The sequence below is a fragment of the Labrus bergylta genome, chromosome 10, assembly GCF_963930695.1.
Source record: "Labrus bergylta chromosome 10, fLabBer1.1, whole genome shotgun sequence".
NCBI classification, from domain to species: domain Eukaryota; kingdom Metazoa; phylum Chordata; class Actinopteri; order Labriformes; family Labridae; genus Labrus; species Labrus bergylta.
In genome coordinates this window covers 24,999,838-25,026,711 of record NC_089204.1, presented here as the reverse complement: position 1 = coordinate 25,026,711, position 26,874 = coordinate 24,999,838, and the positions used below count along the sequence as shown (strand labels likewise).

General features: G+C 42.3%; 3 protein-coding genes across 3 annotated transcripts in view; 2 read left to right on the top strand and 1 right to left on the bottom strand.

Annotated features, from left to right (window-relative positions):
* Window positions 1–5,741: 5,741 nt before the first annotated feature.
* Window positions 5,742–11,976, top strand: gdf10a (growth differentiation factor 10a). Its single transcript, XM_020642964.3, has 3 exons — window positions 5,742–6,312; window positions 8,461–9,608; window positions 10,895–11,976. The coding sequence occupies exons 1-3, from the start codon at window positions 6,057–6,059 to the stop codon at window positions 11,084–11,086; spliced, it is 1,596 nt and encodes a 531-aa protein (XP_020498620.1). The 5' UTR covers window positions 5,742–6,056; the 3' UTR covers window positions 11,087–11,976.
* Window positions 11,977–16,785: 4,809 nt separating this feature from the next.
* Window positions 16,786–20,303, bottom strand: znf488 (zinc finger protein 488). Its single transcript, XM_020642963.3, has 4 exons — window positions 20,143–20,303; window positions 19,179–19,398; window positions 18,532–18,760; window positions 16,786–18,289 (listed from the first exon to the last, which is right to left on the bottom strand). The coding sequence occupies exons 1-4, from the start codon at window positions 20,151–20,153 to the stop codon at window positions 17,208–17,210; spliced, it is 1,542 nt and encodes a 513-aa protein (XP_020498619.2). The 5' UTR covers window positions 20,154–20,303; the 3' UTR covers window positions 16,786–17,207.
* Window positions 20,304–21,756: 1,453 nt separating this feature from the next.
* antxr1d (ANTXR cell adhesion molecule 1d) overlaps window positions 21,757–26,874 on the top strand; it is a 28,366-nt gene continuing 23,248 nt past the window's right edge. Inside the window, exon 1 of the mRNA XM_020642907.3 lies at window positions 21,757–22,144. Coding sequence (XP_020498563.2) covers window positions 21,999–22,144 — 146 coding nt within the window. The 5' untranslated portion in view covers window positions 21,757–21,998. The remainder of the gene's footprint in view (window positions 22,145–26,874) is intronic.

Sequence of the window (26,874 nt, the reverse complement as noted above, 5' to 3'; positions counted from 1 at the left end):
ACTGTAAGTTGTATAAACAGCTTTAGTTAACATGGCTAGATACCTTGATACACATAGTTTGCTGTAGTCAAACTTCTTCCACTGTGAAGTAACATTTAATTCTATCCTTTAAATTTGTTTTGCCATCCTTTGAATGGATAGGCAATAACTGACCAAGAAAAACATTTTCTAGGAATAAGAAAAAAAAAGGCTTTCATGAGGCAGTAACATTTAGCATGGCATATGGTTTACCACGGACAGACACCACGTTTAAAAAAAAAAAGCTATTCGCTATTAGTCGAGGTACAAGTATGACATTGATGTTTCTGCTCGTGAATAACGTGGTCATTGAGAGACTGAGAGTGTTTTAACACACACACACGAGAACACACATAATCCATTTATTTTCCTTAATCGCCGATCAAACCCTCCTGTCAAGTGGTTTGAGCTGCGCTTAGAGAAAATAGTCAGTCAGTGAGATCTTAAGCACAATACGTCTCTCTGTACCTCGCCACGGGCTACGAAGACAGAAGTGAACCAAAATGAATCTGAAACAGTCAGATGTCAATTAGGCATGACATAAAATATTCCCCTAGTGCTCTGGGAGGTTTTTTTTTTTCCTTTCAAAAGTCTGGATGTCACATGAGGTGAAATTGGCAGAAGCCAGGTTTCGTCGTCCAGTTTTAAAACCTCAGTCTCTAAAATAAGACGTCGGATTGTGCCTTCTGAGATTCCCACCTGTGTGTTCAGGAGTCTTCTATCAAAGGCCAGCAGCCAGAGGAGAAAGAAAAACCCCAAAACACAAACCTATTTATTGAGACTAATTCCGAGCAGGAAGGGAAATATTTTGTTAGCTCGGCGGCAAACGGTCGGCGGTGTTAGAGCAGTCCATAGATGAAGAAGATGGTGGGGGGGGGGGGGGGGGGGGAACAGCCGGCCCTTTGTTTGCTGACAGAATGGTGCACTCCGTGGGGTCACTGCAGGAGGCCCAACATCACAGCCACGAGCACACACACATTCTCCTTCCTTCACACACATGCACACACACACACACACACACGTTCGCCTGCACATGCATGCACACTCACACAAAAACCATAACATTCCTCTGCTTCTATGAATGTTTTATTAACCATGTGAATGGGTCACAGAGTTACACCCCCCCCCTAGCATAACTATAGTCTCCATAGCCACACACACACAGAAACACACGCCTGCTCCTTTCTCACACTCACACACACCTACAGACCAGGAGGAGTGGATGACATTGACATGGTGGGATTCCTGGTCTTTCATTACCCCTAAACCTGTGCCTCATATTCGGTCCCACTGTCCCGATCTGGACAATAACATGAATTCTTTCCGTTTTTGTGTTGGATTTTTTCATCATTATTTTTGTGTTAAAGCTAAAGGAGAGCAATGATAACCACGAGATGAACAGGATTAGTTCACCCAGGCAAAATGTAAAGAAATATTTTCATTCACTGCATTGTCTTTGTTTTTATTTGCCGTTGTTGAGATTTCCAACAGTGTCATGGTCGTTCTGATTGTTTCCCCTAAAGATATCATTCATTACATTTACATGAGGTTTAAAAAAAAATAGATTTATTGGGTAAGTCCGACATGTAAACACAGCCCTATTCAGACTATCCATTCAAGGCGCGATATTTACACCCCAGTGACGTCTCGCCTTCACTGTGAATGTCACAGAGGCGTGATGGGGGACCAAGTCACCTCTGTGCAGCCATCGACGGTAGTAACAGATGCTGGGCTTATAGCTTAGAGCTAAACAGAACACTTTTAAAACGATGCTTTTCTATAGCTTTGGCAGTTATTGCTTGACAGTATCCTAAAAGTCTTAAAACAGCTTTTGAACAGACATTGGTGCTTTCCGCCTAAATCCCTACAATCCTGAGTGACCTCTTGTGTGAAAGAGTGTGACCTGTGGTTTTGTCAACCCATAAAATATTCCTGAGGAACACAGGAAAGTCACTTATAGCAGCTGTAAACATCCTGGAGGATGCACATCATGGGAACATTTGGCTCAAACTACCCCCCTTTCCTTTTTATGAGGAAAAAAAAACCCTTACCAGTTAGTCCGTCCCCCCCGATATATGAACAGAACTGCTCTTTTTTTTTTTTTTTTTAACAAAGCATGACGAAATCACCCACCAGTGGACGACTGGCCAATAGTTGACCCATGCTGAATCTCCTGTGCCCACACATAAACATTTATCAGACCTCCACTGCTGAGCTCTGGATCCAGAAAGTCTGACCCGATGCAATGTGAAGGTGTGAAACCAGGAGCATTTCCAGAACCAACCGCCAGTCTTTAAACCACACGCAGACACACAAACGCTGGCATGTGAAACCCTCACGCTCCTACATACCCCCACAGAGAGCAGAACACAAGTCCTGTTTGGTTTGGATAGCCCTACCAGGGGACCTCCATGTTGAACAAACTAACACACACAGCTCTGAGTGCTCAAATACAACAGGTCCTCACAGTGCAGGCTGCTGCACAGATCAACGGGCAGTAGATGGTCACATCTTATTTCATGTCAGATTTTGATTATGAGCAATCATTCAAATCCTGCAGTGACACATAATATATGACAACTTATATTATTGCATTAATCTGATCATTTCTGTTTCTTATCTCTTATAGCTCAATGGTGTCTGCAGTTTCAGTCACTGAATCAAGAAAGATTACAGCTGTGATATCACACACCTAGTTTTGCATTATTTAAAAGTTAACATTATTAAAGGATGAGACATGTCATTTATGAATTAACAGAAAAAGTAGCTACAGGGACCAAACCCTGCTTTTTGTACCAGACTGTAAACAAGTTGTAGAAGTTGTTTTGTAAAGTTGGGAGTAAGCTCTTTTCAGACATGAACTCCTGAAAAATTCTAGAAGATTTTGGTGCAGCCTGTCCAGTGTAGCAAGACATGATTTTTAAAAAATATGCTGCATTAATCCAAGATGTTCTGACAAAGGCACAGTGTCTGACACCAGAATGACAGATTTGCCTACATGTCAATGCTGCACGTGACTGACTGTATTCACACAGTTTAAACAAAAGAGAATATACTGGCAGGCAGAAGAGAGTATGAAGCTATTTCACCATGTGGCGGCAGTAGCTCAGTCTGTAGGGAAATTGGTCTGGTAACTGGAGAGGTGCCAGTCCACTTCCTGAGCACTGCCGAGGTGCCCTTGAGCAAGGCAGCGAACCCCAAAACTGCTCTGGAGCGCTCGCTGTGGGCAAGCCCCCTCACTCTGAGACCTCTCCATTAATGCATGTCCATAGGATCCTATTTGTGCATGTTAGTGTAGTCCGGCCTATGTTTGTGTAGCATGTTCATTAAACAGAGTGTAAAACTGAATTTCCCCGTCGCGGGATTAATAAAGGATTATGTGTGCGAAGACTACACCACTAGTGCACAATCAGTGTGATATAAACATCAATCCCGCAAACTCCCTTGCTATATATTTTCCTGAATATTACCCGTTGCTTTCACACATTGGCTCAGCCCAAGTTCACATGGAAATTGTACAATAGGTAAAGTTAGAGTGAAATATTTGGGATTATAAATTTCGGGAATTTATCAGGGGTCTTTTTGCATGTGTGAAAACAGCTATTTTAACATGAGACTCTATAGGAATTCACTCACTTTTGGATCCAGCCTCAAGTGGCCACTCCAGGCACGTTGATGCCGGCTACTTTTTCCATCTCCAGAGATCGCTGTTTTTGTTTCAGTTGCCCTTCAAAATTTGGGACCACATTGCTGCTTGTTCAAACTTGGCCCTAAAGTGTCTGTTTGGCCTCTGATGTGGCTGCATTTATCAAAATCTAAATGTGTGGGGTTCTGCTCTCAGTGAGAGCTTGACTACTTCCACATGTGGCTTTGAAGATCCTGTAGCAGCAAAATCTAATTTTTGTGCGCTTTGACCTGTCACTTAATACACCCATGCTTCAGACGGAAACATTAAAGTCGAACTGAAATGACACGTGTAACCGTAGCCTTGGATTATACGCCTGGTTGTGATCTCTTGAGAAACATTCACAAGCGGTTTCTCTGTCCTGCTGCTTTTTTAAATATCTTATTAGATCTAGTCACAGTGATGCTGCTGTCCTCACAGTGGAGATGGAGGGAGCAGCATTATTGTAGATAATGCCCAACATTAATCTCACGCTGCCCTACATATTCAGGGTTGGAGGTCAAACCCATTTCACGTTGTCATCCTCACGCTTGAACTTGTAAGACTATTTATTATGACCCTAATGCCCTGGTTTCAGATATCACTTTCCCCCACTCTCAGCTCAAACATATGTGCTTAAATTTGAGGAATTTCAGTTTAAACTCCTGCATTCTGTGGATAGATAATAACTAATGCCACTCGTCTGGGTGAAATGCAGAACCCTCCTTGTTTATTTCCCATGTGCTGCTCCCTCAGAGAACAGCAATGAAATAATCCCATGCTGTCATAATGACAAGGGGTTTTTAATCACAGGGAACGACAGCTCACTCTTGGGCAATTTTTTATTTGTTTTTCAAATGTTATTACTTCTAAAGGAACAACAGTATATATTTCAATATCTGTCTGCATAGCTAGGAGTTTGGTTTAAGATTGGTCAATCTTAAATGCCATTCCAAACTCTCACCAGATTTCAAACTGTGTTTTTCAAAGATGACGCTTTTGTATTAGTATTCAAAACAAATGACCACAACAATTAATCATATTTTGTTTTTCAACTAAGACACTGGATGGGAAATGAAGCCAACTCCTTTATAAAGCGTCTCCGCTCTCTTTCACAAAAACACACTCACACACACACACACACTTTCAAACGCATCTCCAGAAAAGTTCAGATTTAAGACCTGTCGCTGCCATGGAACATAGTGAAAAGGAGTATCCTGTGGGGCCCTTGGGGGCCAGAAAGGTACTATGCTGCTCTGCTCGTGCATGCAAGTGTGTGTGTGTGTGTAGCGGCAAAGAGTGACCCGAGAGGCCCAGCTAGTTACAACCTCTCTGCTGGAGACCACCACTTCCACAAAACAAGCATTGTTGGTACAGAGCTCCAGACACCAGAGAAACACACTGGAAACAACTCCTTTGCACACACGCACCAAAATACACACTCACAGCAGAGACAAAAAATGTGCTGGGTTTAACCATCAATCCCATAATAGATCATGTTCTCAGTTTTTTGTGTCTAAAATCATATTTAAGTCCCATCTCGTAGCTACACCTCACCCTTCCAAATCGACAGAAACACACACACACACACACACACACACACACACACACACACACACACACACACACACACACACACACACACACACCCCTCTGTGCAAACGTGGATCACTGTCGCTAACAATAGCCCTTGGGTGGTTGGTCAGACTATTATTGTAAGTGTTTCTATGCTAATTATGTGTGACTGAGAGCATGTCAGAAGTAGTTACTGGAAATAATGTGGTGAGCTGGAAATTGTGAGGTGGTTACTTCAAAAGAAGAAAAAAATAAAACTTTATTGAGTTTCAACAGAGGCTTTGTCTGACCAGTGCTGAACAAATGAGAACAGCTCTAAAAACACCGCGCCAAAGCCACTGGATCATTTATTGTAACTCTAAAACAACATAAGGAAGACATCATCGCCATCAAAATCATCATCATCATCAAAGAGGGAAGGAGGGGTCAGCATCATGACCTCTACTTCTGGCTTTGCGCTCTGCAGACACCTCGTTGGCTGACAGGAGTATACGTCAGAACCTCTCACCGCTCCAGTATAACCCCCCCTCAAGCCTCGTGCGGTCATACACAGACGCATGAGTAAAAGTAGAGGCTCCAACTGTTGCCCGGACTAACCCACGTTCAGCATCCACGTCCCACACGGAGGAGTGAGACAGAGCGGAACGAGGAGCGCGGAGAGCTGGAACATTTACGCACAGCCTGTATAGTTTGGATTAGTTTGGCTCGTCTTTTAAAAAGTGCACTCTGGATAGTTTTGGACACATTTTTTTTTCTGCACTGTTCATATCTTGGATTTCGTATACAGCTGAGCAATTTAATGGCAGCTCTAAGTTTCATTTCCTCGCACTTGTTCCTGTTGATGTTCAGCTGTTTCCTGGGTGCTGCGTCAGTCAGGACCATGAAAGGGGGCACAGGGAGCGCACAGGACAGTGGCACCCTCCACTCCTCGCCGTTTTTGGATGACCTGGATGAGGACATGGTCTCCCAGCACATGTTCAGACTGTATGAGAAGTGCAACAGGGAAAACCGTCTCAAAGAGGGAAACACTGTCAGGAGTTTCAGAGCCAGCCAAGGTGTGTGCATACATTGATTAACCTGTATTACGCAATCGACAGGTATCCTTCCGGCAAAAGCGTTCAATTGAAACAATTTGGAATTTATTTTGCATCAAGTAACCTTGTATTTTGTTAATGCACAAGTAATCGAATGAAAAAAAAAAGCATAGCCTAAATGTCAGCCAGGCTCCCCTCTGATCCTTTCCATGAATGGTTATTAAATGTGCACGAGCTCAGTGGATGCATGGCTCGAGCAGAAGCTCTAAATAGGTACGATTGTTTTGGAACAGTCTGAGAATGCGTTTTAATGATTTTTGGACGCTAGTGGGCTTACTGTGTTTTGTGGAAGCAGCTGCGCCCCATCTGATCAATTACCACAGACACACGCGCAATATGCGCAAGAATGCATGCGATTTTCTGCCAGCCGTGACCCCGCGTCCATAACCTACAGTAAAACCTCAGCGCGCTGCAAAAGGGTCATTGTCGTGGCTCCTGTGTTCCTGTTGTGGCTACAGGACATGTGCGGCTCCGCGTCCTGGAGTCGAGGGGGCTTAACGCACAGTCGTTCCTCTCTGTCTGATGCTGTTTATAAAAACACAACTCAGACACATTTTTATCCCACATAGTTCTCAGATGGCATAGCATAACACGTGTGTATTTTTACTGCAGAGGCTGCGTGTAATCTAAGGAGAGATGTGAGAGAGTTTTCACAACAATCTAAGATCTGTTAAAACAGTTGATTATGTCTTGGTGTCTGGGCAGACAGTGCTGGCTGTATTGGGCTTAAGGCGAAAGCTTTAAAGGGGACTGAGGTAAGCATTTCCATATGCAGGCTGAATCCGAGGTAATGTATATCTCTTGAGTCAGTCCATGCTTCCGCTGAACTCTTACACAATGAACAATAACTCTGCTGTTGAAGTTAATGTTCATCATGAATATGTAGCTCTCCGTTCAACCCCCCCCTCTACCCCTGCCAGCCTGATCCTCACAGTCTGGCTCCTCTTAAGTGCACCTTCTCCGAGCCATGTAGCTGTGGACCAGCCACTCAGCTCGGTCACACAGAACAAGAAAATGTTTTGAAGATTTATACTGCAGCAGGAATGCTTTTGGTATGATTTGAGCGCTTTCCCCCCTAATCCTTTTCCTTCCTTTCTTTCATACAGGACTTTATTATCATATTGTTACCCTTAAAGGTATTATTTCTCCTAAAAATTTGAAGAAATACCAGTCAAATCTCAAATATGTCAATCTAAATAAGTTTCATTGCTCATTTCAGTGCTTGCATTTGCAAACGCTTTAATCATCTGATCATGCCAAACATTCCAGAAAATAACAAAATAACAATGGCCTTAAATAGATTTTGATTGATCGTTTCTTTTCAAAACAAGTACAGAGTAGCACCAGTGAGTTAGAAAAAGGATCAGATTTTCTGAGGTAAAATGATCGGAAATCACAGATTAGTAAATCAAAAAAGATATGCTGCCATCACAAACGTTGTTTTGTGGATAACAACGAAGTTTACTGTCAGGTTGTTCACTCACTTGACACCGATTGATTGATTGATTGATGTTTGATCGTCCTCAAAATCGTCTGACCTCTAGACAGTACACCAACTCAACCTCACCATCAAGCTTGTTGGAGATTTTGGAAAATGTCACTTTTTAAGTTAGCTTTTGGTGCAGTTTGAGTCCTTTTTTTGTAAAGCATTGTCCTGTTTTCTAGGTCATACACGACTTAATTATCAAACTGATCCCTCTTAGTCACTCATTCAATTATATTATTCCAGATATTCCAGTAAACATATCTAAAACATTTCAATCTAAATAGGGGGTTTAATTCCTTCTTACGAGTGCCCTCATTGGCAAACACTTTCATCAAATCATGCCAAAGATTTCAGCCTATCAGCTCAATGAACATTGGAATGTATAAAATAAATTGAGGCTCATTATTTCTTTTCAACACAAGAAAAACGAAGCACCGGATAGCAATAAAACTGCCAATCTTTTCTGTGTCACATCATCCTTTTGTTGAGAATAAACTGCAAATTGTGCAGGATAAATTTGGTTTCCACAACCTTTAATCTGTGGATTAGGGTCTCGTTGTCAGGTTACTTTTTTTGAGTTGTCGTTACTACATGATTGATTGATTGATTGATTGTCTTTTCAGACTCCTCTGACCACAGGACGGTGTACAGACTCAACCTCACAACAATCCAGGACTCGGAGGTCATCCTCTCTGCCACATTCCACTTCCTGCTCGATCGTCGTCCCCATTACAAACCCTGGTTCTGTAAACGCTTCAAAAGCCCATCCTGTCGATCCTCAGCAGTGCACCCTCCTCCGTCCATCAGCCTGCTCCTTCGTTCTGTCTCCTCAGGGTCAGAGATCAGAGCTGGGTCAATGGGGTCATTTCTAGGCAACATGACCTTCCACCCCCACAGGAGAGGGGCGTGGCAGATGAAAGACGTGACCCAGGTCATAAAGGAGGCACGGGACAAGGGTCATCTCCTGTTGTCAGTGGAGGTGGACTTAGGGCAGCAGTACCACATGAAACCAGAGGAGGCACTGTCTGATGGAGGCCTGCCTTACCTGCTGCTTTTTGCTCATGACCAAGCCTTGGCTGAACCCAACAGTGTGGCAGGGAGCCTTCAGAGATACGACCCGTTTAACGAGGAAGGGGAGCCCACACATTCTTCACAGCTCCAGCAGAAACCAGACTCGGCACCCGAGTTGAAAGGACGCGTGAGAAGGGAAGCACCTCTGCTCTCTGACACCATTCAGAACAATGAGCTGCCAGAGGTTGACTTCAGGCCTGAGGGTTACAGGAAGGATGACCTATGGGAGAGCACTTGGTACCTGGCACTCAAACCCAAGCATAAATTAGGAAAGAAAAGAAAGAGCCAAGAGGTAGGACAGGGGAAAGGTAAAGGAGCACAGGACCAAAAAGAAGAGGTTCACAAAGCAGTAGAAAAAACATCACAGGAGCTAAATCTAGAGGCCTCAAATGTGAAAAAACTCACAGGCAGTCATACCCAGACTGTCAGCAACGGACAAAAGCATGAGCGGAGAAATGAAGGAAAAAACAGCAAAAAGCACAAGGGGAGCGCTAGCTCTCAGTCACCAGTTCTGAGCTTTGATGAACAAACGATGCGAAAGGCGAGGAGGAGGCAGTGGGGCGACAACCAGCAGAGAGGTTGCTCCAGGAGGAACCTCAGGGTGGATTTTGCAGACATTGGATGGAGCGAGTGGGTGATAGCACCCAAGGCTTTCGATGCCTACTACTGTTCTGGAACGTGTGGGTTCCCAATGCCTAAGGTAGGAGCACAACAATCTCTACTAAAAACATGTTCAAATACCATTTGCAATTCTCAATAATGATTAAATCACCAATTTTTTTTATATTTTGCTGATACCGAGTACGGAAACTGATAGCTGTTCATTAAAAAGTGTGTACATCTTGTTGTTTAAAGCATAGACTGTATAAATATATGGACGACATGAAAGGTCGCCACAAGTAAAGCCAAAAGATTTAGAGCTCCCTCTGCTGACTGGCTTCGGTACAGGTCAAAAACGCTGCCTCCTCCATGTTAACAGATGGAAAAAGGTCAAACACACGGCACATTAGATTAGATTAGATTAGATTCAACTTTATTGTCATTGTGCAGAGTACAAGTACAGAGACAACGAAATGTTTTTGGTGTTCTAACCAAAAAAAGTGCAAAAGAGCAACAAGGTGCAGTACAAACATGAATAGGCATAAAGTGCAATATGGTAGTAAGGTAATATGGTAAGCTGGTGCAGAGGATACAGATAAGACTGGTATATCATAGAGCAGCATTGATGGATATAAGATAGTTGCAGTACGAACAATATTTTCAGTATGGACATTATAAACAATATGCTAATAAATATCATCAATACATCTTTCTCAAAACATGGCTTCTGTCGTTAGTTCCTATCATGCCAATTTTTACGTCCAAGTGTTCGTTATTGTGAGGAATTTAGTTTAAATTAGTAATTTGATGTTAAAAAAAGGGGTAAAAGTCCATGAATGACAATCAGTCAGAATCAGAGGAAATAAAACAAACATTAACACAAGAGTCATTGAACTCTACATAACCGTGAGCGTCTGCATCAGACCAACACAATAGTCTGTTCTGCTGTGGACTGTACCGACCTGAGGGATCTTTGACTTTTTTTTATCCGATATTTAAATGTGTTTTGGTTTGCGAAAGAGGGCATCAAAATGGGAATAGGTGGAGACATATTGTCCATATGAATATACAGTCAGTGGTGGAAACACTGATTCCTAGCAGCTTGCCTTATAATCCCCTCTTCCCTAGCATCATACTTTTGATATTTGTAATCGTAGATTGATCGTAGGTTGACTAAACTATGATATAGGATTAGTTAAATAAATACCAGAGGCTGCATGTTTTATAGGTAGATGTAATATAATCCCAAACTGGAAACCATTGGAAGATTTTAGGTTATATAACTTTGGCATACATCATCCTTTTTCATTACTATATTGAATATGATTTCATCTTGTTCTATTGCCTTTCATTAATTTCCCCCTACTCTTCTACCCCCCCCACAAGGTGGCAAAGCCGTCTAACCACGCCACCATCCAGAGCATAGTCCGGGCCGTTGGGATTATCCCCGGTGTTCCCGAGCCCTGCTGTGTCCCAGAAAAGATGAGTCCTCTTGCTGTCCTCTACCAGGATGAATCCAGGAACCCAGTGCTCAAGATTTACCCCAACATGTCCGTCCAGTCCTGCTCCTGCCGATAGGAGGGTGAGGGCGATTGAGGTAGAGGAGGAAAAAATAAACTGGGTGGATGTGCAGAAAAAAAACAGAAAACTAATGGAGTCAGAACCATACCTCTGTTTGTTAAGTGGTTTCTCGACACTGAGAAACAAGCTCACTTTGGCCGTCGGTATCCCTGGAAGAACTCAGGCTATAGAGAAATCACTTCCATCTCTTCTGTCCCGCGGCGGCAGACATGAAGAGACACTTTGTCTGGCGTCTGTTTTAGCAAGAGGAACAAGAGTCTCACATGTAAAGTCAGGGCTCCACATGTCCCAGAAGCCCCGTTGTTTTGATTCTGTGTTTGAGATAATATTGAGGATTTCATGGTCAGCTGCGTTTACGGGATGTGTTCCTTTTATCTCAGAATGTGCTTGTTGTCCGGACAGCTCTCAGTGAGTTTAAGTTCATTTTAGACACAGAAGCTATAAATAAAAGACTTTATCATTGCGTCGTCAGGCAGCTTACACACGACAGAGATTATGACAGATTTCTACATTCTGACATGTTATGTGCAGCTGTTTTCACTTGGAAGCAAATCATACGCCACATTATACATACTTGCAATGTTAATCTGTTCGCAGACAGGAAGGTTATTGTACATTATTGCTTTTTATATCTTAGAAAGGAAACATCCAATGAATTCAAGAGAGGCATCTGGAATTCATTTCATAACACTTCAAGAATGTTTTATTAAAACCAGAAATATTTTTCTATTTTTGAATGTGAAACATGGTTAAAAAAGAATTTGTCATGGTTACTCTGTTTATGTATTACTTTATGTTAGAAGAGATGTGGTTTTGTACATGTGTATTGTTTAAATTATGAAAAGGTAGCCGTCTTTATGTCCGAATAAAAAAGTAATTTAATCACACGCACTTGCTGGGATGTTATTGTGTTTTACAGCTTGTGATATTCTTGCTTATTGTTGGATTCTTGGTGGAAATCTTGGAAGCAGAAAGGGCACTTCTGTTTTAAAATAGCTCAGTACAAGCGCAGGAAGGTTCCACTCTGAGATAACCAACATTCCCCCAAAGCCTCTTGAACCCATTATTACCCCCGCACCAAAGGCTTAGTCGTCTGTTGTTCAGCAAATAATGTGACTGATGCCTTGGGTTAATGGTTGATGGAGGAAGCAGGCACGCACCTATTAGGACGTCAGCCACTTGAACTTCAAAACATGCTGCACTTCCCCCTTTCTAAGCAGGGCGCTCTGAAGGGCAGGAAGTTTTCCTCAAAAGCCTTCTTCTTCTTTTTAAACAGATGGTTACAGCCTGATGATCTCAGCCACTTAAACGTAACTGTTGTCACTTTTATCCACAGCAGCGAGTGACCCATGTGGTGCCTAAACAGCGTGTCAAGCTGATAGAGAAATGACAGAGGAACCCTTTTGATTATTAATCCGTCACTCTGCGGTTGTGTTCCCCTCGAGCTTGAAAAAGTTGGCACGGAGCGCCACATCTGTTTGCAACAACAGAATGTTTTTAAGTTTGCCAAGACTGGACTGGACAGTCATTTTTGTCTGACAGACAGGAGCATTTAAGCCCCGTTTCCACCAGTGGTCCAGTTTGGTTCAGCACAGTTTGGTACGTTTTGGACATAGTGTAGACCGCTAATTCATTCAACAAAAGAAGAAGACAACACAGTAAACAAAGATCAATGAGTCTAAGGATGGTGTGCATCTCAGAGGTCATCCACAGGGCAGCGCCACCCACTGACAATAATAGTGAAAAAAAACAAAAGAGCCTGGAAATAACTGTCTCCAAATCCACGGGATATTTAAACATGAAGCGTTTTGTGTGCTTTTCCTCTACTACCAAAAGGGATTCTTTCGACCAATCAACGGACTGCAGTGGGTCTCATGCCAACCTTTTAGGTCACATTGGTACGCTTGGCATCCCAACAGAAGAGTACCAAAACAGTAGGATGGTACAGATTAGTTATTTTGGTACCATTACCGACTTTTGACGCCAAAAAAATGTTTACCGTGCCGGACCGCTTGGTAGAAACAGGGTTTTGGTGACTACAGGGAGGCTATAGGACAAAAAAACCCTCATCTTTAGAAGTAATATTTGTCCAAGAAGTCCATTTAGCTGCAACAAATTATATGCTCAAAAGATAAATTGATGGGGTTCATAAAGTCAGTGCAGACTTTCTGAACATGTTGCATTGTTGTAGACAGCTCTAAAACAAAATGTACCAACCCTCCTGTCTGCACTGTTTTGCATTTGATGAACACCGATTTAAAGTTTAAGCACTTTTTCGGAGGTCATTGAGTTTTGTTGATCTAGCAGTGGATCACATGGGTTATAATGTGGCTTTTTTGCAAAGTAAAAAGAAATGACTTGACAACATTTAGACCTTCAAGATGGGGTTGTATTTTTGCAGCAGACACATTTCCCTTTGACAATAAAGGGAATGAATACTTTATTGATTATTTTTGTACTTTGGACTTAGAAATATCTGAGATCAGGATTTATGGTTTGGAGGATGCTTTTCTGAAAAAATGTGAGTAGCCACATGATTCAATGTTTGAAGAAACCACATGAAAACCTTCTAAGACGGTATACAAATGCAATACGTACAAGATATGAAAGGAAATCTTATCTTTTCAGCTTGGTAAAATACAAGTTGGAATAAACCTTGTTTTAACATTTCTAATTTTAACAGTTGAATTGAGAGTTGTTTCTGCCCACCGCTCTGCCATGGGAAGAAGAGACGATAAGCAATAATAAAACCCTAAAAAGATTATCTTTAATCCATAAAGATGGATGGTAAAGAGCAACAGATGACAGTGGAGAGAAATGTCTGAAATACCACACACATGATTCAGCTTTTCACCATTTAGATCTAAATGTTCAGCTAAAACAAACCTTCTCACAAAGCCCTCTTTATGGGCTCTAACCTGCATTTAAATGATTTTGATGACTGTAATGAGGGTTATTACAAATCGTGTTTGCATTCATAAATGGTTTACCTTCAAGTCCACTGGCTCGATAGTAATGATCACCATCCAGGTTCATTATTTTCCTCATTTCCTGACTGATCCCTTTTTTTCAGTCTGCACCCACAGTCTGCTTTCACAGAGTGAACCCACGTCAACCGCAATCACAGTCACAGGAGAGCACTTACAATGACCCACTCCAGCCCAGAAAACCACCGCAGTCCAGGCTCGTGTTCAGAGCCCGGTGAGTCTAAGAGCCAAAACCAAACGAGCCAAGAGGGGAACCAAGAACAACATTTGTTTTTCCACAAGATGACTGTTTAATTAAAGGGGAGCAGTATAGCCATTATTAGACGACAGAGGAGTTTCTGTGTCTGGGATTAAATGGCTTTTTCCTCACATGCTCAGAGGACTAATAGATCTTTTCACAATGATGAGGCTTTAATACTCGGACACTGTGCTACTTAATCACCTATTTATTCATTTGGACCACTGGGTTCTTTATTTTAAAATCTAAAATCACCAGTTTCCAAATAAATCGTAGAACTCTTTAGCTTAAAATTGGATTTTAACCAGGAACCTAAAAAGAGAACGTAAAATAAAGTTTGTTTAAAACTGAGAGGTGTAATTTCTCTCTTATGTTGTGGGTGTTTTATGTGCAGGTTTCATGTCGAACGTAGGATTCAATCCCAGAAATAAACACATTTATCTCTACAGATCAGAAAGACATCAATTATTAGTTTTATGGTTACATTTCCATACATTTTTTAATTAACTCTCTTAAGACACCCTCTGATGGTCAAAACTATTTGTACTGCAAAGGTCTGGGAGCAGAAACTCTATTAAGCCCTTTTCACACATAAAACTCCTGCATGTTTGAATGCAAAAAGATTAATTTGTCTCCCTCACTTTATCCAAAATCTTTCCTGCCAGCCCACTAGTAACATCTCTGCAAGAAGCCGGGGTTAGAACGCAGCAGAAAATATTCAAGATAAGTCACTGTGGGCGAGCAGGAGGGGTTGATGATGTTTACATCCTGCTATCAGTGTGATCTTTATAACTGCTTCATTATGTTTTCTGCTCGCCAGTATTTCCTCCGAAGCTGCAGCACTGACAGGTCGATGCAATGTAAGTTGCCCGTCCGCCATCTTGGCACATCTTTTTAATGTCATATTATGCTTTCTTAGACCCCCTCCCTCCTTCTTTCCAACACTCTGATGTGCCATACATTTGTTAATTATCAACTCGTAAAGATTTCAGGGGCAGGCTGGCTTACATTTTCTACAAAACAGTGCATATGAGAAAACGGCTCGACTGAAATAAAAGCAGAACTCAGCAGCCTGCTAGTTCACATTCCTGCTAATGTTACAGACGGACTGAACACGGTCAAGCCTCGACTTTCCCATGAACTCCAGGCCTCCTTCCCGCCTCATTTACCTGCAACAGAGACGGCTATTTATGTCCGTCTGTCTGCAGCCTGACATGAATGGGACGTAGGCTGTCCCACTACTGGAGAAAAAACATCACAAAGCTAAAGCGGTACGTGGACAGTATCGAGGAAGTCCATGAACGATAACAATGAAACTTCTTCATCTCCAATATGTTTTTGAGTGGCAGTTTGGAAATCAGCCTCTGATTGTTTTTAACATTTTCTTTATTTCACCTTGAATGCTAAACTGTTGGGCTAGGTATCTCAGATGACATAGATCTATTAAAAACAACTTTTATTTTCTCTGACTATGTCAAGTGTGTTAGGTGGTCTAAGCAGCTGCAGCTGGTTTAACACGGTCAAAAAGAGGAGATCACATCGCCCCAATTCTTGCCTTCTTACAGACGATTGATTTTAAAAATACTGCTGACTGTGTTCAAGGTGATATAATGGACTTGTCCCCGCTTACCTTTCAGAACCCCTGTCCCCATATGATCAGGTAAGAGATCAAAGGTCATTTGAACAAAACCTTCTGTCCATGCCCAGATCCAGGACAAGGTGTTATGCGAATCAGGATTTTTGCCAAATGTATGGAACTCCTTATTTCCAAACATCCGTCTCTCACCCACTATTGGTATTTTTAAGACTCACCTCAAAACAAATTTCTACTCAATTGCATTCAGTTTTCAATAACCCATCAAGCACAAAGAACCGGAGTTCTCTACGTTGTGTGTTACAGTGTACATAAGTGTTACCTGTTCTTTTATTTTTATTGTTGTGGTTGTTGTTCTTGTCCGTTGCTTTCTAATGCTAGAGTAGCAAAAGCACACAACAAACAGAAATAGGTTTAACTTACCTCATTTGTGTGTGGCATCATGGTTTGTCTTGGTGTGGACTATCACAGTGACCCAGCCTAAGTTTGATTGCCAGAAAATGATCCCATTGTCATTAGAACACAAGCTTGGTTGTATCATGATGAATAATTCATCTGATCTTGATTAAAGAATTAAAATTAACTCGTTATGACAGAAAAATGTAGTTAATAAAATTTATGGATGCATGTTTGCTTAGGCCTTCCGTAAATTGGTGATCAGAATTAGAACAACAAGCTTATTCTGTTGGTTCATGCCCAATCTTTAAAATTAATAGACCACTGGCATGTTAAAATACAATCTGCTCTAAAAACTAATGATACGCTCTTACTACATAATGGAAAATGGAGAGGTTGGTCTCAGTCACCGCCTACTAAACCAGAAAGAAACTGACACCCTCTTTGATTTGAAAGAAGACACAAGACTCATCCGTTTCATTTTCATATTTTTAAGAGTTCAAAGCCAAAGTGCAAACACACTCAATCCATGTCTCTTGTACAAATCAGAGCAGAGAAAAGCAGATAAATAAGAGGATTGACATTTCTGACAATCATAAGCTGTCCTCGAGACCTCTCCGTCTTTGTTCCCCTCCTGAGTTCCATAAGGCACAAAATAATCATCAAGCTAACAAACAGGCCTAAAAGGACAGCCAACCAACTGCAGTGAGATCATTCCAACACGTATCTCTATCGCCATCTAGTGGACAGGCTGTGAAGGTTACGTGTGTCAGTTTTCGTGTTTTCTTAACAGCTAACTACATTCACTGTTACGCACCAAAGCCTCGCTGTGAATCTGGAGTCTAAACCTGTTTATATACGAGCATCGTGTGGGAATAAATAAGTGTTCTGTCCTTTTGCATCTCAGTTATGAGAGGTCATGTGTCTGGAGAGGTGGTGCCGCTCCCTGAAGTACTCATGGCAGATCGGACAGGTGAGTTTCTCCTCCCTCCTTCGCCTCACCTGGGACTCCGCTGCGAACTCCTTCTTGTGATGAGAACGCATGTGGAAGACGAGGTCTGATGTCATGCGGAAAGAGAGGTTGCATTTGGCGCACCAGTTCTGCACAGAGACACCGTATGAGGTGTAAGTCGGAGGCAGGATCGTGAGAGACGAAGTGGTCTGCAACTGGACGCCAATGCTCCGGGGCCAGTGTTCCGGTGCGTAATGGAAAGAGTTGTTTAACGCCACCGGGGATGGCACAGTCTGTAAGTCAGCGCTCAGGATGTTTGATGCCATCAGATTGTTGTATCCCATAACTGTCCTGGAAGGAAATGCGTCAGTCATCTCCTCTAAGCGGCTAGAGGGGGCTGTTGGAACGCTGCTGACGCACGCCTGGGGCTGCACAGGAGAAGTTCTTTTACTCGGTTTGCAAAATGCGCTTTTCTGGTCGCCCTGGCTGGAAATAACCCGAGAAAATGCGCTGCTGCTGCTGCTTGAGCGCAAACTGGAGCTCTCTCCTGTCTCCTCCCGCGCGCCAATCTCTCCCTCGTGCGTAAAAGTCCCTTTGGCGTCCCCTATTTCCACATCTTTACATCCCACGTGACCCTGTTTGATCTTCTCGGCTTTCCCAGCAGAGGACGATGCATCTCCTAGTGCCTGCTCGTAGCCTTTGCTCATTGGTGTGATATTGTCGTCGTTTGAAATGTTTGTCTTCTCCAACAGAACCGCTTTCCGGCTTTTGGGGTAAAGAGTGTCCTCATATTTCCTTCTTTTGGGGAAAATCTCTGCGTCCTCGTTGCTGCTGCTGGATTTCTTGTGTTCCAAGTCTCTGGCGATGTTGTGGAAGTCTGTCACTCGATGTTGCCTCTTAATTTCCAAGCGCTTGTGCTCGTAAACCTCGCGGCCCCAGGTGTCACTCTTGACTTGAGTGCACAGGAATCGGCAGTGAGCCAGGAAAGGATACTCATGCTTGAAGACCTGGCTACATCTTCCACATTTGAACTCTGAAAGAGACAAAAAATAACAAATGTGAGTACTGATACATCCAATGATGAGATGCGAATATGGATTTTAGAGAGTTCTGAGTTGTTTGCTCACAGAAGTCAAATCACAAATGTTTATTCTGCAATGGAACACTCAATCTGCTGTTTTAATTTTGTATTAAGAATATGCTCAAAAGCTGTACGCTGGCTTTTTTTTTACAGCAGGATCTTGACCCACATTACATCACAGTTCTCTCCCTCACCTTCACTTGAGCCTCTGGTCATGTCCGTGAAGCCCAGCAGGTGAGACAGCTCTTGGTCGTACCACACCAGCAGCTCCTCTTCCTGCCTGATGTCCCGGATGGTCCTCACGTACAGCTGACCCGCTTTCAGGAAGGCCTCCATGTTCTGCTCCTCTCCGTTACGCGCAGCCTGCACGAGCCTCAACCAGGACAGGACAAGAGCGGAATTACGCATGGCCTCGGGGTCCACCTGTTGGCAAGAACCATTGACAGTTTTTAAACCAGTTTTCCGGATTATTACATTTTAATTACCAACATTGCCAACAAATCCAACTGTGTCATCTCTGCAAGAAATAAAAATATCAAAAGGGAAAATTGTTGATCTTGCAATACATCTTGTGGTACTTTAAATCATTTAAACCACGTATTCCAATGCAATTCAATTTGGTATAAGCAGCTTTCCAAATAAACAAAACCAATGCGCAAAATAAAGTCACATAAAACAAAGAACAAGCTGCATCAACAACAAGGAACCCAGATTCCAAAACACTATCTAATCACCTTATTCTTAATTTTTTATCATAGCCTACAAGGAAAGCCAAGCTGCTTTTTTACGTTCAAGTATTAATGTTGCATCCTAACAGCCGAGCACAGGCAGACCCACTCACCCTGAACACATAAGACTTGGCTCTCTTGTCGCAGGATTTTTGCGCTATGAAGGCGATAGTGTCGTAGAAAGTGTTTTGGAGCACACAGGGACCAAAGCACGTGCCTGCAGGGATGCTGCGCGTAACGACCACACTGGTGTAGAGATCCGCTGGATGCTGCAGGAATTTACTGTCAGCGGTCCAGATGGAGCGAGGCAGGAAAGTGTAATCCATCGTTAAACTGTGGAGAAACATGAAATAGATTAAAGAGCTGACAGGTCATTTAGGTTGAATATGTAAAGGCAGTTATTCTTATTTTCAGCAGAATGATGTTAAAATCAAGAGGCCTTAATGCCTTAAAGACCTGGACGTTATAACAAACATTTATCATTTGTTTCGACAAAATTCATTTAGAGAAAACATTAGACCATTTTTAAGAATTGTGCGTTTTATTGGTCTGACGTTCACCAATATGGATTCAGGTGCTTTAGTCTTCCGTTTGATTTTCTTGGCTTCAATATTTACAAAAAAAAAAAAAAAAACACATCAGCAGGTCTTTATTATGTCTTTCTGCTGAAATTGCATGTTCTGACTGTGATGCAGTCGCAGCCGGTGCCGTGGCAAAATGATTTCTAACGTCCTTTGTCTCAGTTTTTCACTCGGTTTCTCCTTTTGTCTCCCCATCTGCCGTGAAGCCCAACTGCCTCCTCTGTGCGCAGAATAAGTTCAGAATGTGCTTCTCTTAAAGCATTAACAATGTAAACTGCACAAAGAATACCTGACGACTAATTTCATCCAACAAAAAGTATCGAATGAGGAGGGGTTTTTATCTTTTAAAATGTTGACACTTGACGCGCAGCATCGCAACAGAATGTTCTGGTGCAAATCCCTAAATTGTTGTCAAAAAAAAATATGACATTTAAAGATTAGTTAATTTCAAAAGAAATCAAGGAACAAGTGTGTGATCGCTGTGTTTTGGACTCACCTGCCGGACATTGGAGAGGTTTTGTTGTGCCGTGCGTGGCAGTAAGTGTCAGCAGGTGTAGATGACCTCGGTAACGATGCTCTCTCGTTTCGCCGCTATGAGTTACTCATCCGACTGATTCTTCCTCCGTACTGTGGTCGCACTGCTCTCCCACTCCCACTTATCCCCTTCACTGAGCGCACTGAAGCGTGGCGCATTGATGTAAACACGTGCGCGCTCACGGACACACACACACACGCGCGCGCGTACACACACTCACCATGAATTCAGAAGCTTGGCTGATCCTTAACGTGTCAGATTTACTGTCCTTTCAAGGAAGGAGAGAGAACTGGTGGCTGTTAATTCGGCAAAATAAAAAGGCAGATAATGAGATCTTTATTCAAATATGGTGTTTGTCTATTGTGGAAAAACACAAAGCAGCTGAATACTGGTAATAGTGGTGATACAGTATGCAAGGCAGTTTGAAACGGTTTCATTTCAAATTTCGATATACATCACTAAAACTGAAGCAGTAAATCCAGATTCCCTTAAACCATGAGCTGAGATTCCCACATCCTTCTGCAGCAGACCTCACAAAATAATTTGCCAGTTAGACAAAGATAATTATGTGTGAATGCCTTCATGTTATCTGTTGTGGTTTCAAAGAAAATGACACTCCACACGTTGCTCTGTGCGCAGCAGGAATACTGCCTGTATTTAAAATGAGGCATCCAGGGACAGTCTTTATTCACATATCTGGAAACAATAGCTGAGATTAACGAGTGGTGGGTTTTTTCACTGGCTTATGTGGGCAATGGGAAATTGTAAAATTGGCCACTTTTCCTTGATATGATGCAGGGTGGTCTGGGTTTGCCACCGGGCAAAATGCATAATTCATAAAGTAAATGTTTCTGTCTAATGAGCATTTAATGGATTATTCTGCATCAAAGCTCTGGACTGGATAAATGTCCTGCTGGTTATCGTGCCAACTTTGTGCAATGAGGAAGCTGGAACACATTTGGAGAAAGCTTTTCAACTTGACTGGTTAAAGTGCTACTGTGTTTTAAAAGGAGAAAATATCCTGAATGCGAAATACCATTTCCTGGAATGTAACTATTTGTTCACACTGCATTGTATCGTGATGGATGAAAATCACCCAAAACGCTTTAGAAACCTTTCAGCATCACATCCTCTCGTGGGTCGATTTGCATTCTGGCACATAATGAGTCTGTCTTTGCAGAATAACTGTTTCTCACCTTAGGGCGAAATAACAAAGTGAACGTGTTTACAGAGGGGACGAATTAAAGACGAAGGAATGAAGAAAACATTATTTACAAGGCAGATAAAGGGAATTTATTGAGCAGGGATGATTTTATAAAAATGTATCCACAAGGCAAATGTTTTGGGTAAAACGACTTGACACATAATAAGTATTTCCTTGATGTTTCATTACAGCAACAAACAAAAGAAAGAGTCAGATTTATTCAAACTGGATTTTTTTTTTCCAGATTCTCTAATAATCTAATGTTATTCAGGGGTTTTCCCTCCCAGGCGCTGCATATCTGCGCACTCCTTTTTTTTTTCTGGGTAAAATTGGAGTTTTGTATCTCTCCTCGGGTGTCGCTCCTCTCCTCCATCCTGCTCTGCTTCGCTTCAGTGTTTTTTTTTTCTTCTCAGGAGAAAGAGAGGACTTGGAGAGCCCGGCTTCAACTGAACAACACTCCTGTCTGCTGAATGCACCCAAACTAACAGCAGGACACGCCGACAAAAGACACTTTTATGAGACGCACAGTCGATTTAGATAAAGACTGTAGAGAGAAAATGTGAAGATCTTCGGTTGTCACAGTGTTGGAGAAGTCGGCAGTAAACCGGGAAAGATGGCGAGGACTCACACTCGCATGTTGCTCGCTTTGGCTCTGCTGGGAATTTTCTTCCTCGATGTGTCGGTGAAAGCAGAGCAACAGGAGGAGGAGGAGGAGAGATCCTGTCAGGGAGCTTTCGACCTCTATTTTGTCCTCGACAAGTGAGTGTCCGATATTATTTATGGCTTTGTTACTTTCTCCTCGCTGCACATTGCCATGCAACCGCCCAGTTGTTTGGAAACGCGGAGCGCATCAGCCAAATTCCCTCTCCACGTTTCTGTGGTCGTTACGACACAAAATACAAGTTAAAATACAAGTTTGAGATTGTAAATGTGTCAGACTTTATTATCTTGTGTTGTTTTGTACCGCAAAAGCAGGCCTTAAATAGGATATTGATTCGCTGTTTAACGGAATCTCAACACTGATAGCCTAACTATCGAACTTCAGCTCTCATTGTTGATCTTTTAGTCACATTTTGTGCAGGTTGAGTGCATTGTTTCTGAAGTGGGATGAATATTTTAGACAATGGGGATCTTGCTTTTCTTTCCTTCTCGTCCGGTTCAAAGTGGAGGGGCGAACAGGCTGAGCTTTACTCACGGGATGTGGGCAGGGCGAGCAGGATGGATAGAGTTTCAGGCTGATGACGCCTGCGGACACAGCTGCAGCAGCTGCCCCGCAGCGGTGCCGAGTGGCCTGCGCGGTGATCCCTTTCAACTGTAGAGCTGTTCCTCCCTGCATCTACTGGGAGCTCACTGCATCCTGAACCAGCCACAGAACGCGGAAGCAGAGTTGTAGGGTCCATACCTTTGTTGTTGTTTTAACCCTTGAGGGCATTATGATGTTTTTTAAGGAACAAAAACAAGTGACATGCACATTGGTACCAATATGTGAGGCATATGTTTATAAGTTAAACAGATGACCACTTGGTTTGGTTATGCTTTATCTGTAAGCTAAGGCTCTTGTGTGTTTAGAACAACATTTGGGATGTAAAGCTGTGAAAATCCCTTCCCTTCTAACTGTGCTGGCTTTTGCTTAAAACTGCCTTTCTAATTTGCCTGGATGACAATCGTTTCCTTCTGGAAAAGGCTGCTGAATGTATGGACCAAAAACATGAACTGTTCAAAGTATACGGACCATAACCTAGGATGTATGAAGGTGGTATCATAGCAACCTAAGGAATGTAAACTTTCTCCATGATGTTATCTATTTTCTTTGGAATTTCTGTCGTCATCAGATAGGATTAGGTAGAGGAATTCAAGGAATGAGCATGACAAACCAAAGTCCAATAAGAGAATCAGGGACTCTTCAACAACATCTACTAGAGATACAAATGTCCAGCGCTAGACTCCTTAATATCAATCTCAAGCCTTTTTCTCCCTCCTGAAAACGTTAGGAAAAGTTCAGGCTGCCCCTGAAATCTTCCTGAGTTGCCTGTTCACACATGCACCTCACAGCAGGAAATAACGGACATAGCAACAGAGTCAAACAGTTTTTGCCTTTATACTGTATCTATGCTACATGCTATTGAATTGTTGTTGACAGTGTAAACAAATGAGTGGAAGAGAACTTGCAAGCAGAAAGAGGAAGCAGCATCGTCATGTACACGACAATCTCATCCTTCGCTCACCCGTCGTGTGTAAACGTTATCATCCCCGCCCGCTTTCTTGTGTTGAATTTTTCAGGAATATTTTCAGCCGTGTTCACTCATCAGCTCGCCGCGACTTCTCGTGGACATTTTCCTGGTGGGCTGGAAGATTTAAAAAAAAAATCCAAAATAATGTCAGGGTGAAAATTCAAAACAACATGCAGCTCATTTAGAAAAAAAATAAGAAACTTTCAGCAGTTTTTTGAGTGAAAACACCTTCAACCCCAGATCAGTGTTTGAGTAGAAATCCAAGAGGAGAGCCCCAACAAACCAGACTTAAAATCTCATAACTGTAACATTTTTTAGCCTGTTTGTTTTTACCACCTTTTTCTGGGCTTACTGCTCCAGTAAGTACCTCTGTGTGATCTCACTGCAGCCTCAGAGCTGCCGAGTTGTTTTTCATCGCAGCCCAGACATTATAATTGACATTTTTTGTCATAATTTTGGGCTCCAGTTGCAAGGTGAAGTTCAAGCTTGTGGACACAGAACAATCAGACATGTCAAAACATGCTAAGTGAGCAGATGGAGACACAGAGAGAAAAAAAAAAAAAAAAAAACATCAGGTGGAATTGCTTGCCCTATTTTTGTTGAAGATAAGTGGTTTTAACTCCAGAAGAATGGATTTTGTTTTGCAGTCAATGAGGGATTCTGCAGCATGTGGTCATTTGGAGGGTAACTTGTTGATCTCTGTGGTACCTGTTTTAACATTTTGGTTAGGTAATGGCTAAAAAACAAATACTTCCTGTATGACCTCAGCCAGCCTATTTTCTCCACCTACAAGCTGCTGGATGTTGAGTGACATTTTGCTCTGGTTTTTTTGACGCATTGGATGATCTTTCCGATGTCCACGGCAGCATCTGCCAGCCGTCTCGACCGTCTTTACCCTTTGATTCAAAAAGTTGAGGAGGAGCCCGAGGAGCGCGGCGCATCACGCATGGCCAGGCATGTGGTACGCCTCCGTTTGTTTCTCCTGTCTGATCCAACATGTATCAGCAAGCCTTCAGGAAGCCTCTGCTCTTTTTACCCCCCAAGATGGCATCGACGATTATTTGTTTTTCAGATCTTTAATGCCACAAGAACGGGGCATTCTGATTGTTCTTAACTCCTCAATGTTTGTTTTAGCTTCAAATCTTTGGCTTCACTGTCCAGACAGTTCAGAGACACGCTGAGTAGAGAATGTGTGTGCGCTTCACTGGACATCAGAAAGACTTAAAAACACCATGAGCTCCCCGCATCACTACACTCTGTCTGACCCCACCAAATACCAGGATGCATATTTCCTCACCAAGCGGTGTCCCACAAATAGAATACTAAGAGTTGTGTTTTGGTTTGTTTTCATTGGTCCCAAAACTTGAAGATGAAAGGAGACGCTACTCTAATATTATGAAACCTGAGAGGGTAAAAATGTGTGGAGTGGAGGGGATGAATGATGGCAGTGATTTAGCTCTATATAGCTTTCTGCTTCAATTTATTGTACAAGCCCGACAACAGGACTTTGAAAATGATTTAAATATGTTAGTCCCAGTCAAAGTCACCTTTCTGCAGTTGCAGGTCGATACTCTTGAATGTTTGCACCTCAATAAATCAAATCATAACCTTCTGAATTTAAGTTTTAAACATTGGAATATATTCTCTGATAATGAAAAGGTCTTAATTATGCAGTATTTAAAAGCAATTCAATTCTCTCAAACAGTATATGGGGGGGGGGTGTCTTTATTTTAAATAGTCTCAAATTTACTTTCAAAATAATATAATATATATTTTTTTAATTGATAAAATCAAAGTAGAAGGAAACTCTGGTGCTTCAGCCTCTCCACAAATGGACAGCAGATCCAGAGAGGATCCAAAGAAAAGTTTGACTGAGGAAGAAGCAGTGCGTCTAACGTTAGTCCTTTGCAGCCTTCAGTGATTTGTGTGCTCCAGTATTTTCTCTTGATCTCGTCTGAAAGGAGGAATCCTGTTACGGATCGAGAAAACTAAGAGGAGGACTCAGATGCAGAACCAACAAAAACTATTTATTCTTCAAAAAGACAAACAAAAACTTACGTCCAAAATCCAAACATGAGAAAACAAGGCGCCACGGCTAAACTGACATACGACAACCGACAAACACATACAATGAACTGACACCGAAGGGAAGAAACACAGAGACTAAATAGACACAGGGGTAATCAAACACAGGTGAGACTAATGACACAGGTGAAGACAATGAGGGAAATCACAATGGAGGGAAACACAAAGAGGAAGGAATGAACACAAGACAAGAAACACTGAGGACAACTACAAAATAAATACATGAAACACTGAAGACACACAGAACTCAAGAATGAAACAAAACACACGAGAACATAAAGAAACACTAAACACTGAGAAACAAAACAAAAAAAGACCAAATCATGACAAATCCACTGAATTACATTTTGAGTTTTGCTCTAACTCTGCTCTCTATGTTAAAGTATTAGAAGTTAAATATTAAACACAAATTATGTAACAGATCGGTTGATGTGCACAAATGTTTTTGCACACTGGAATGAAACTGAGCCCTTGTTGTGGTTGTGTCAGTTTATGTTTAGACTCTGCAGATTTAGATAATATGAAGTAACAGAGAAGTTGTTCCAAGAGGAGATTATTCCATGATTAGAGAGTTCATCGTCTTCTAACTTCTAGAGAAACGGATAAGTGGAACAGGAATTGATGGGTGAAATAAGAGGTACAAAGGAGGCATCATGAATTTAACCAGGTCGGACTTTCACTCTGTTTATGACCCTGTTACACACACACATGTACACACGCACACACACACGCCCTCTGCTGTAGAAGCTGTTTGATGTTGCATCCTTAACTAGACCCTCACACTCACATTTACCCCCTGCTGAGTGTTACTACTTTGTCCTGCTGTTGTTCATGTCCCAGCCTTTTCACTCTGTGGACCCCCAACCTGTTGTAAGACTGGCTCGGCTCACTGAGACCATCTGTTCCCCCTCACAGGTCCCACACACACACACACACACACACACACTCACATACATGTACACTCATATAAACACAGACACACAGATACACACAGGCCAGCTGCCTGCGACATGGTCCCTGCTAGAGGCAGACTGCTACATCTGTCCCTGTCTAACCTCAACCCCTCTGGCCCAGCAGCAATTAGCCCCCATTAGCACCCCCCTGGGACTGGGCTTCATTAAGGAGACTGTCATGGCTGCAGCAGCATGTAGCAGGCTAACCAGCAGCTCTCTC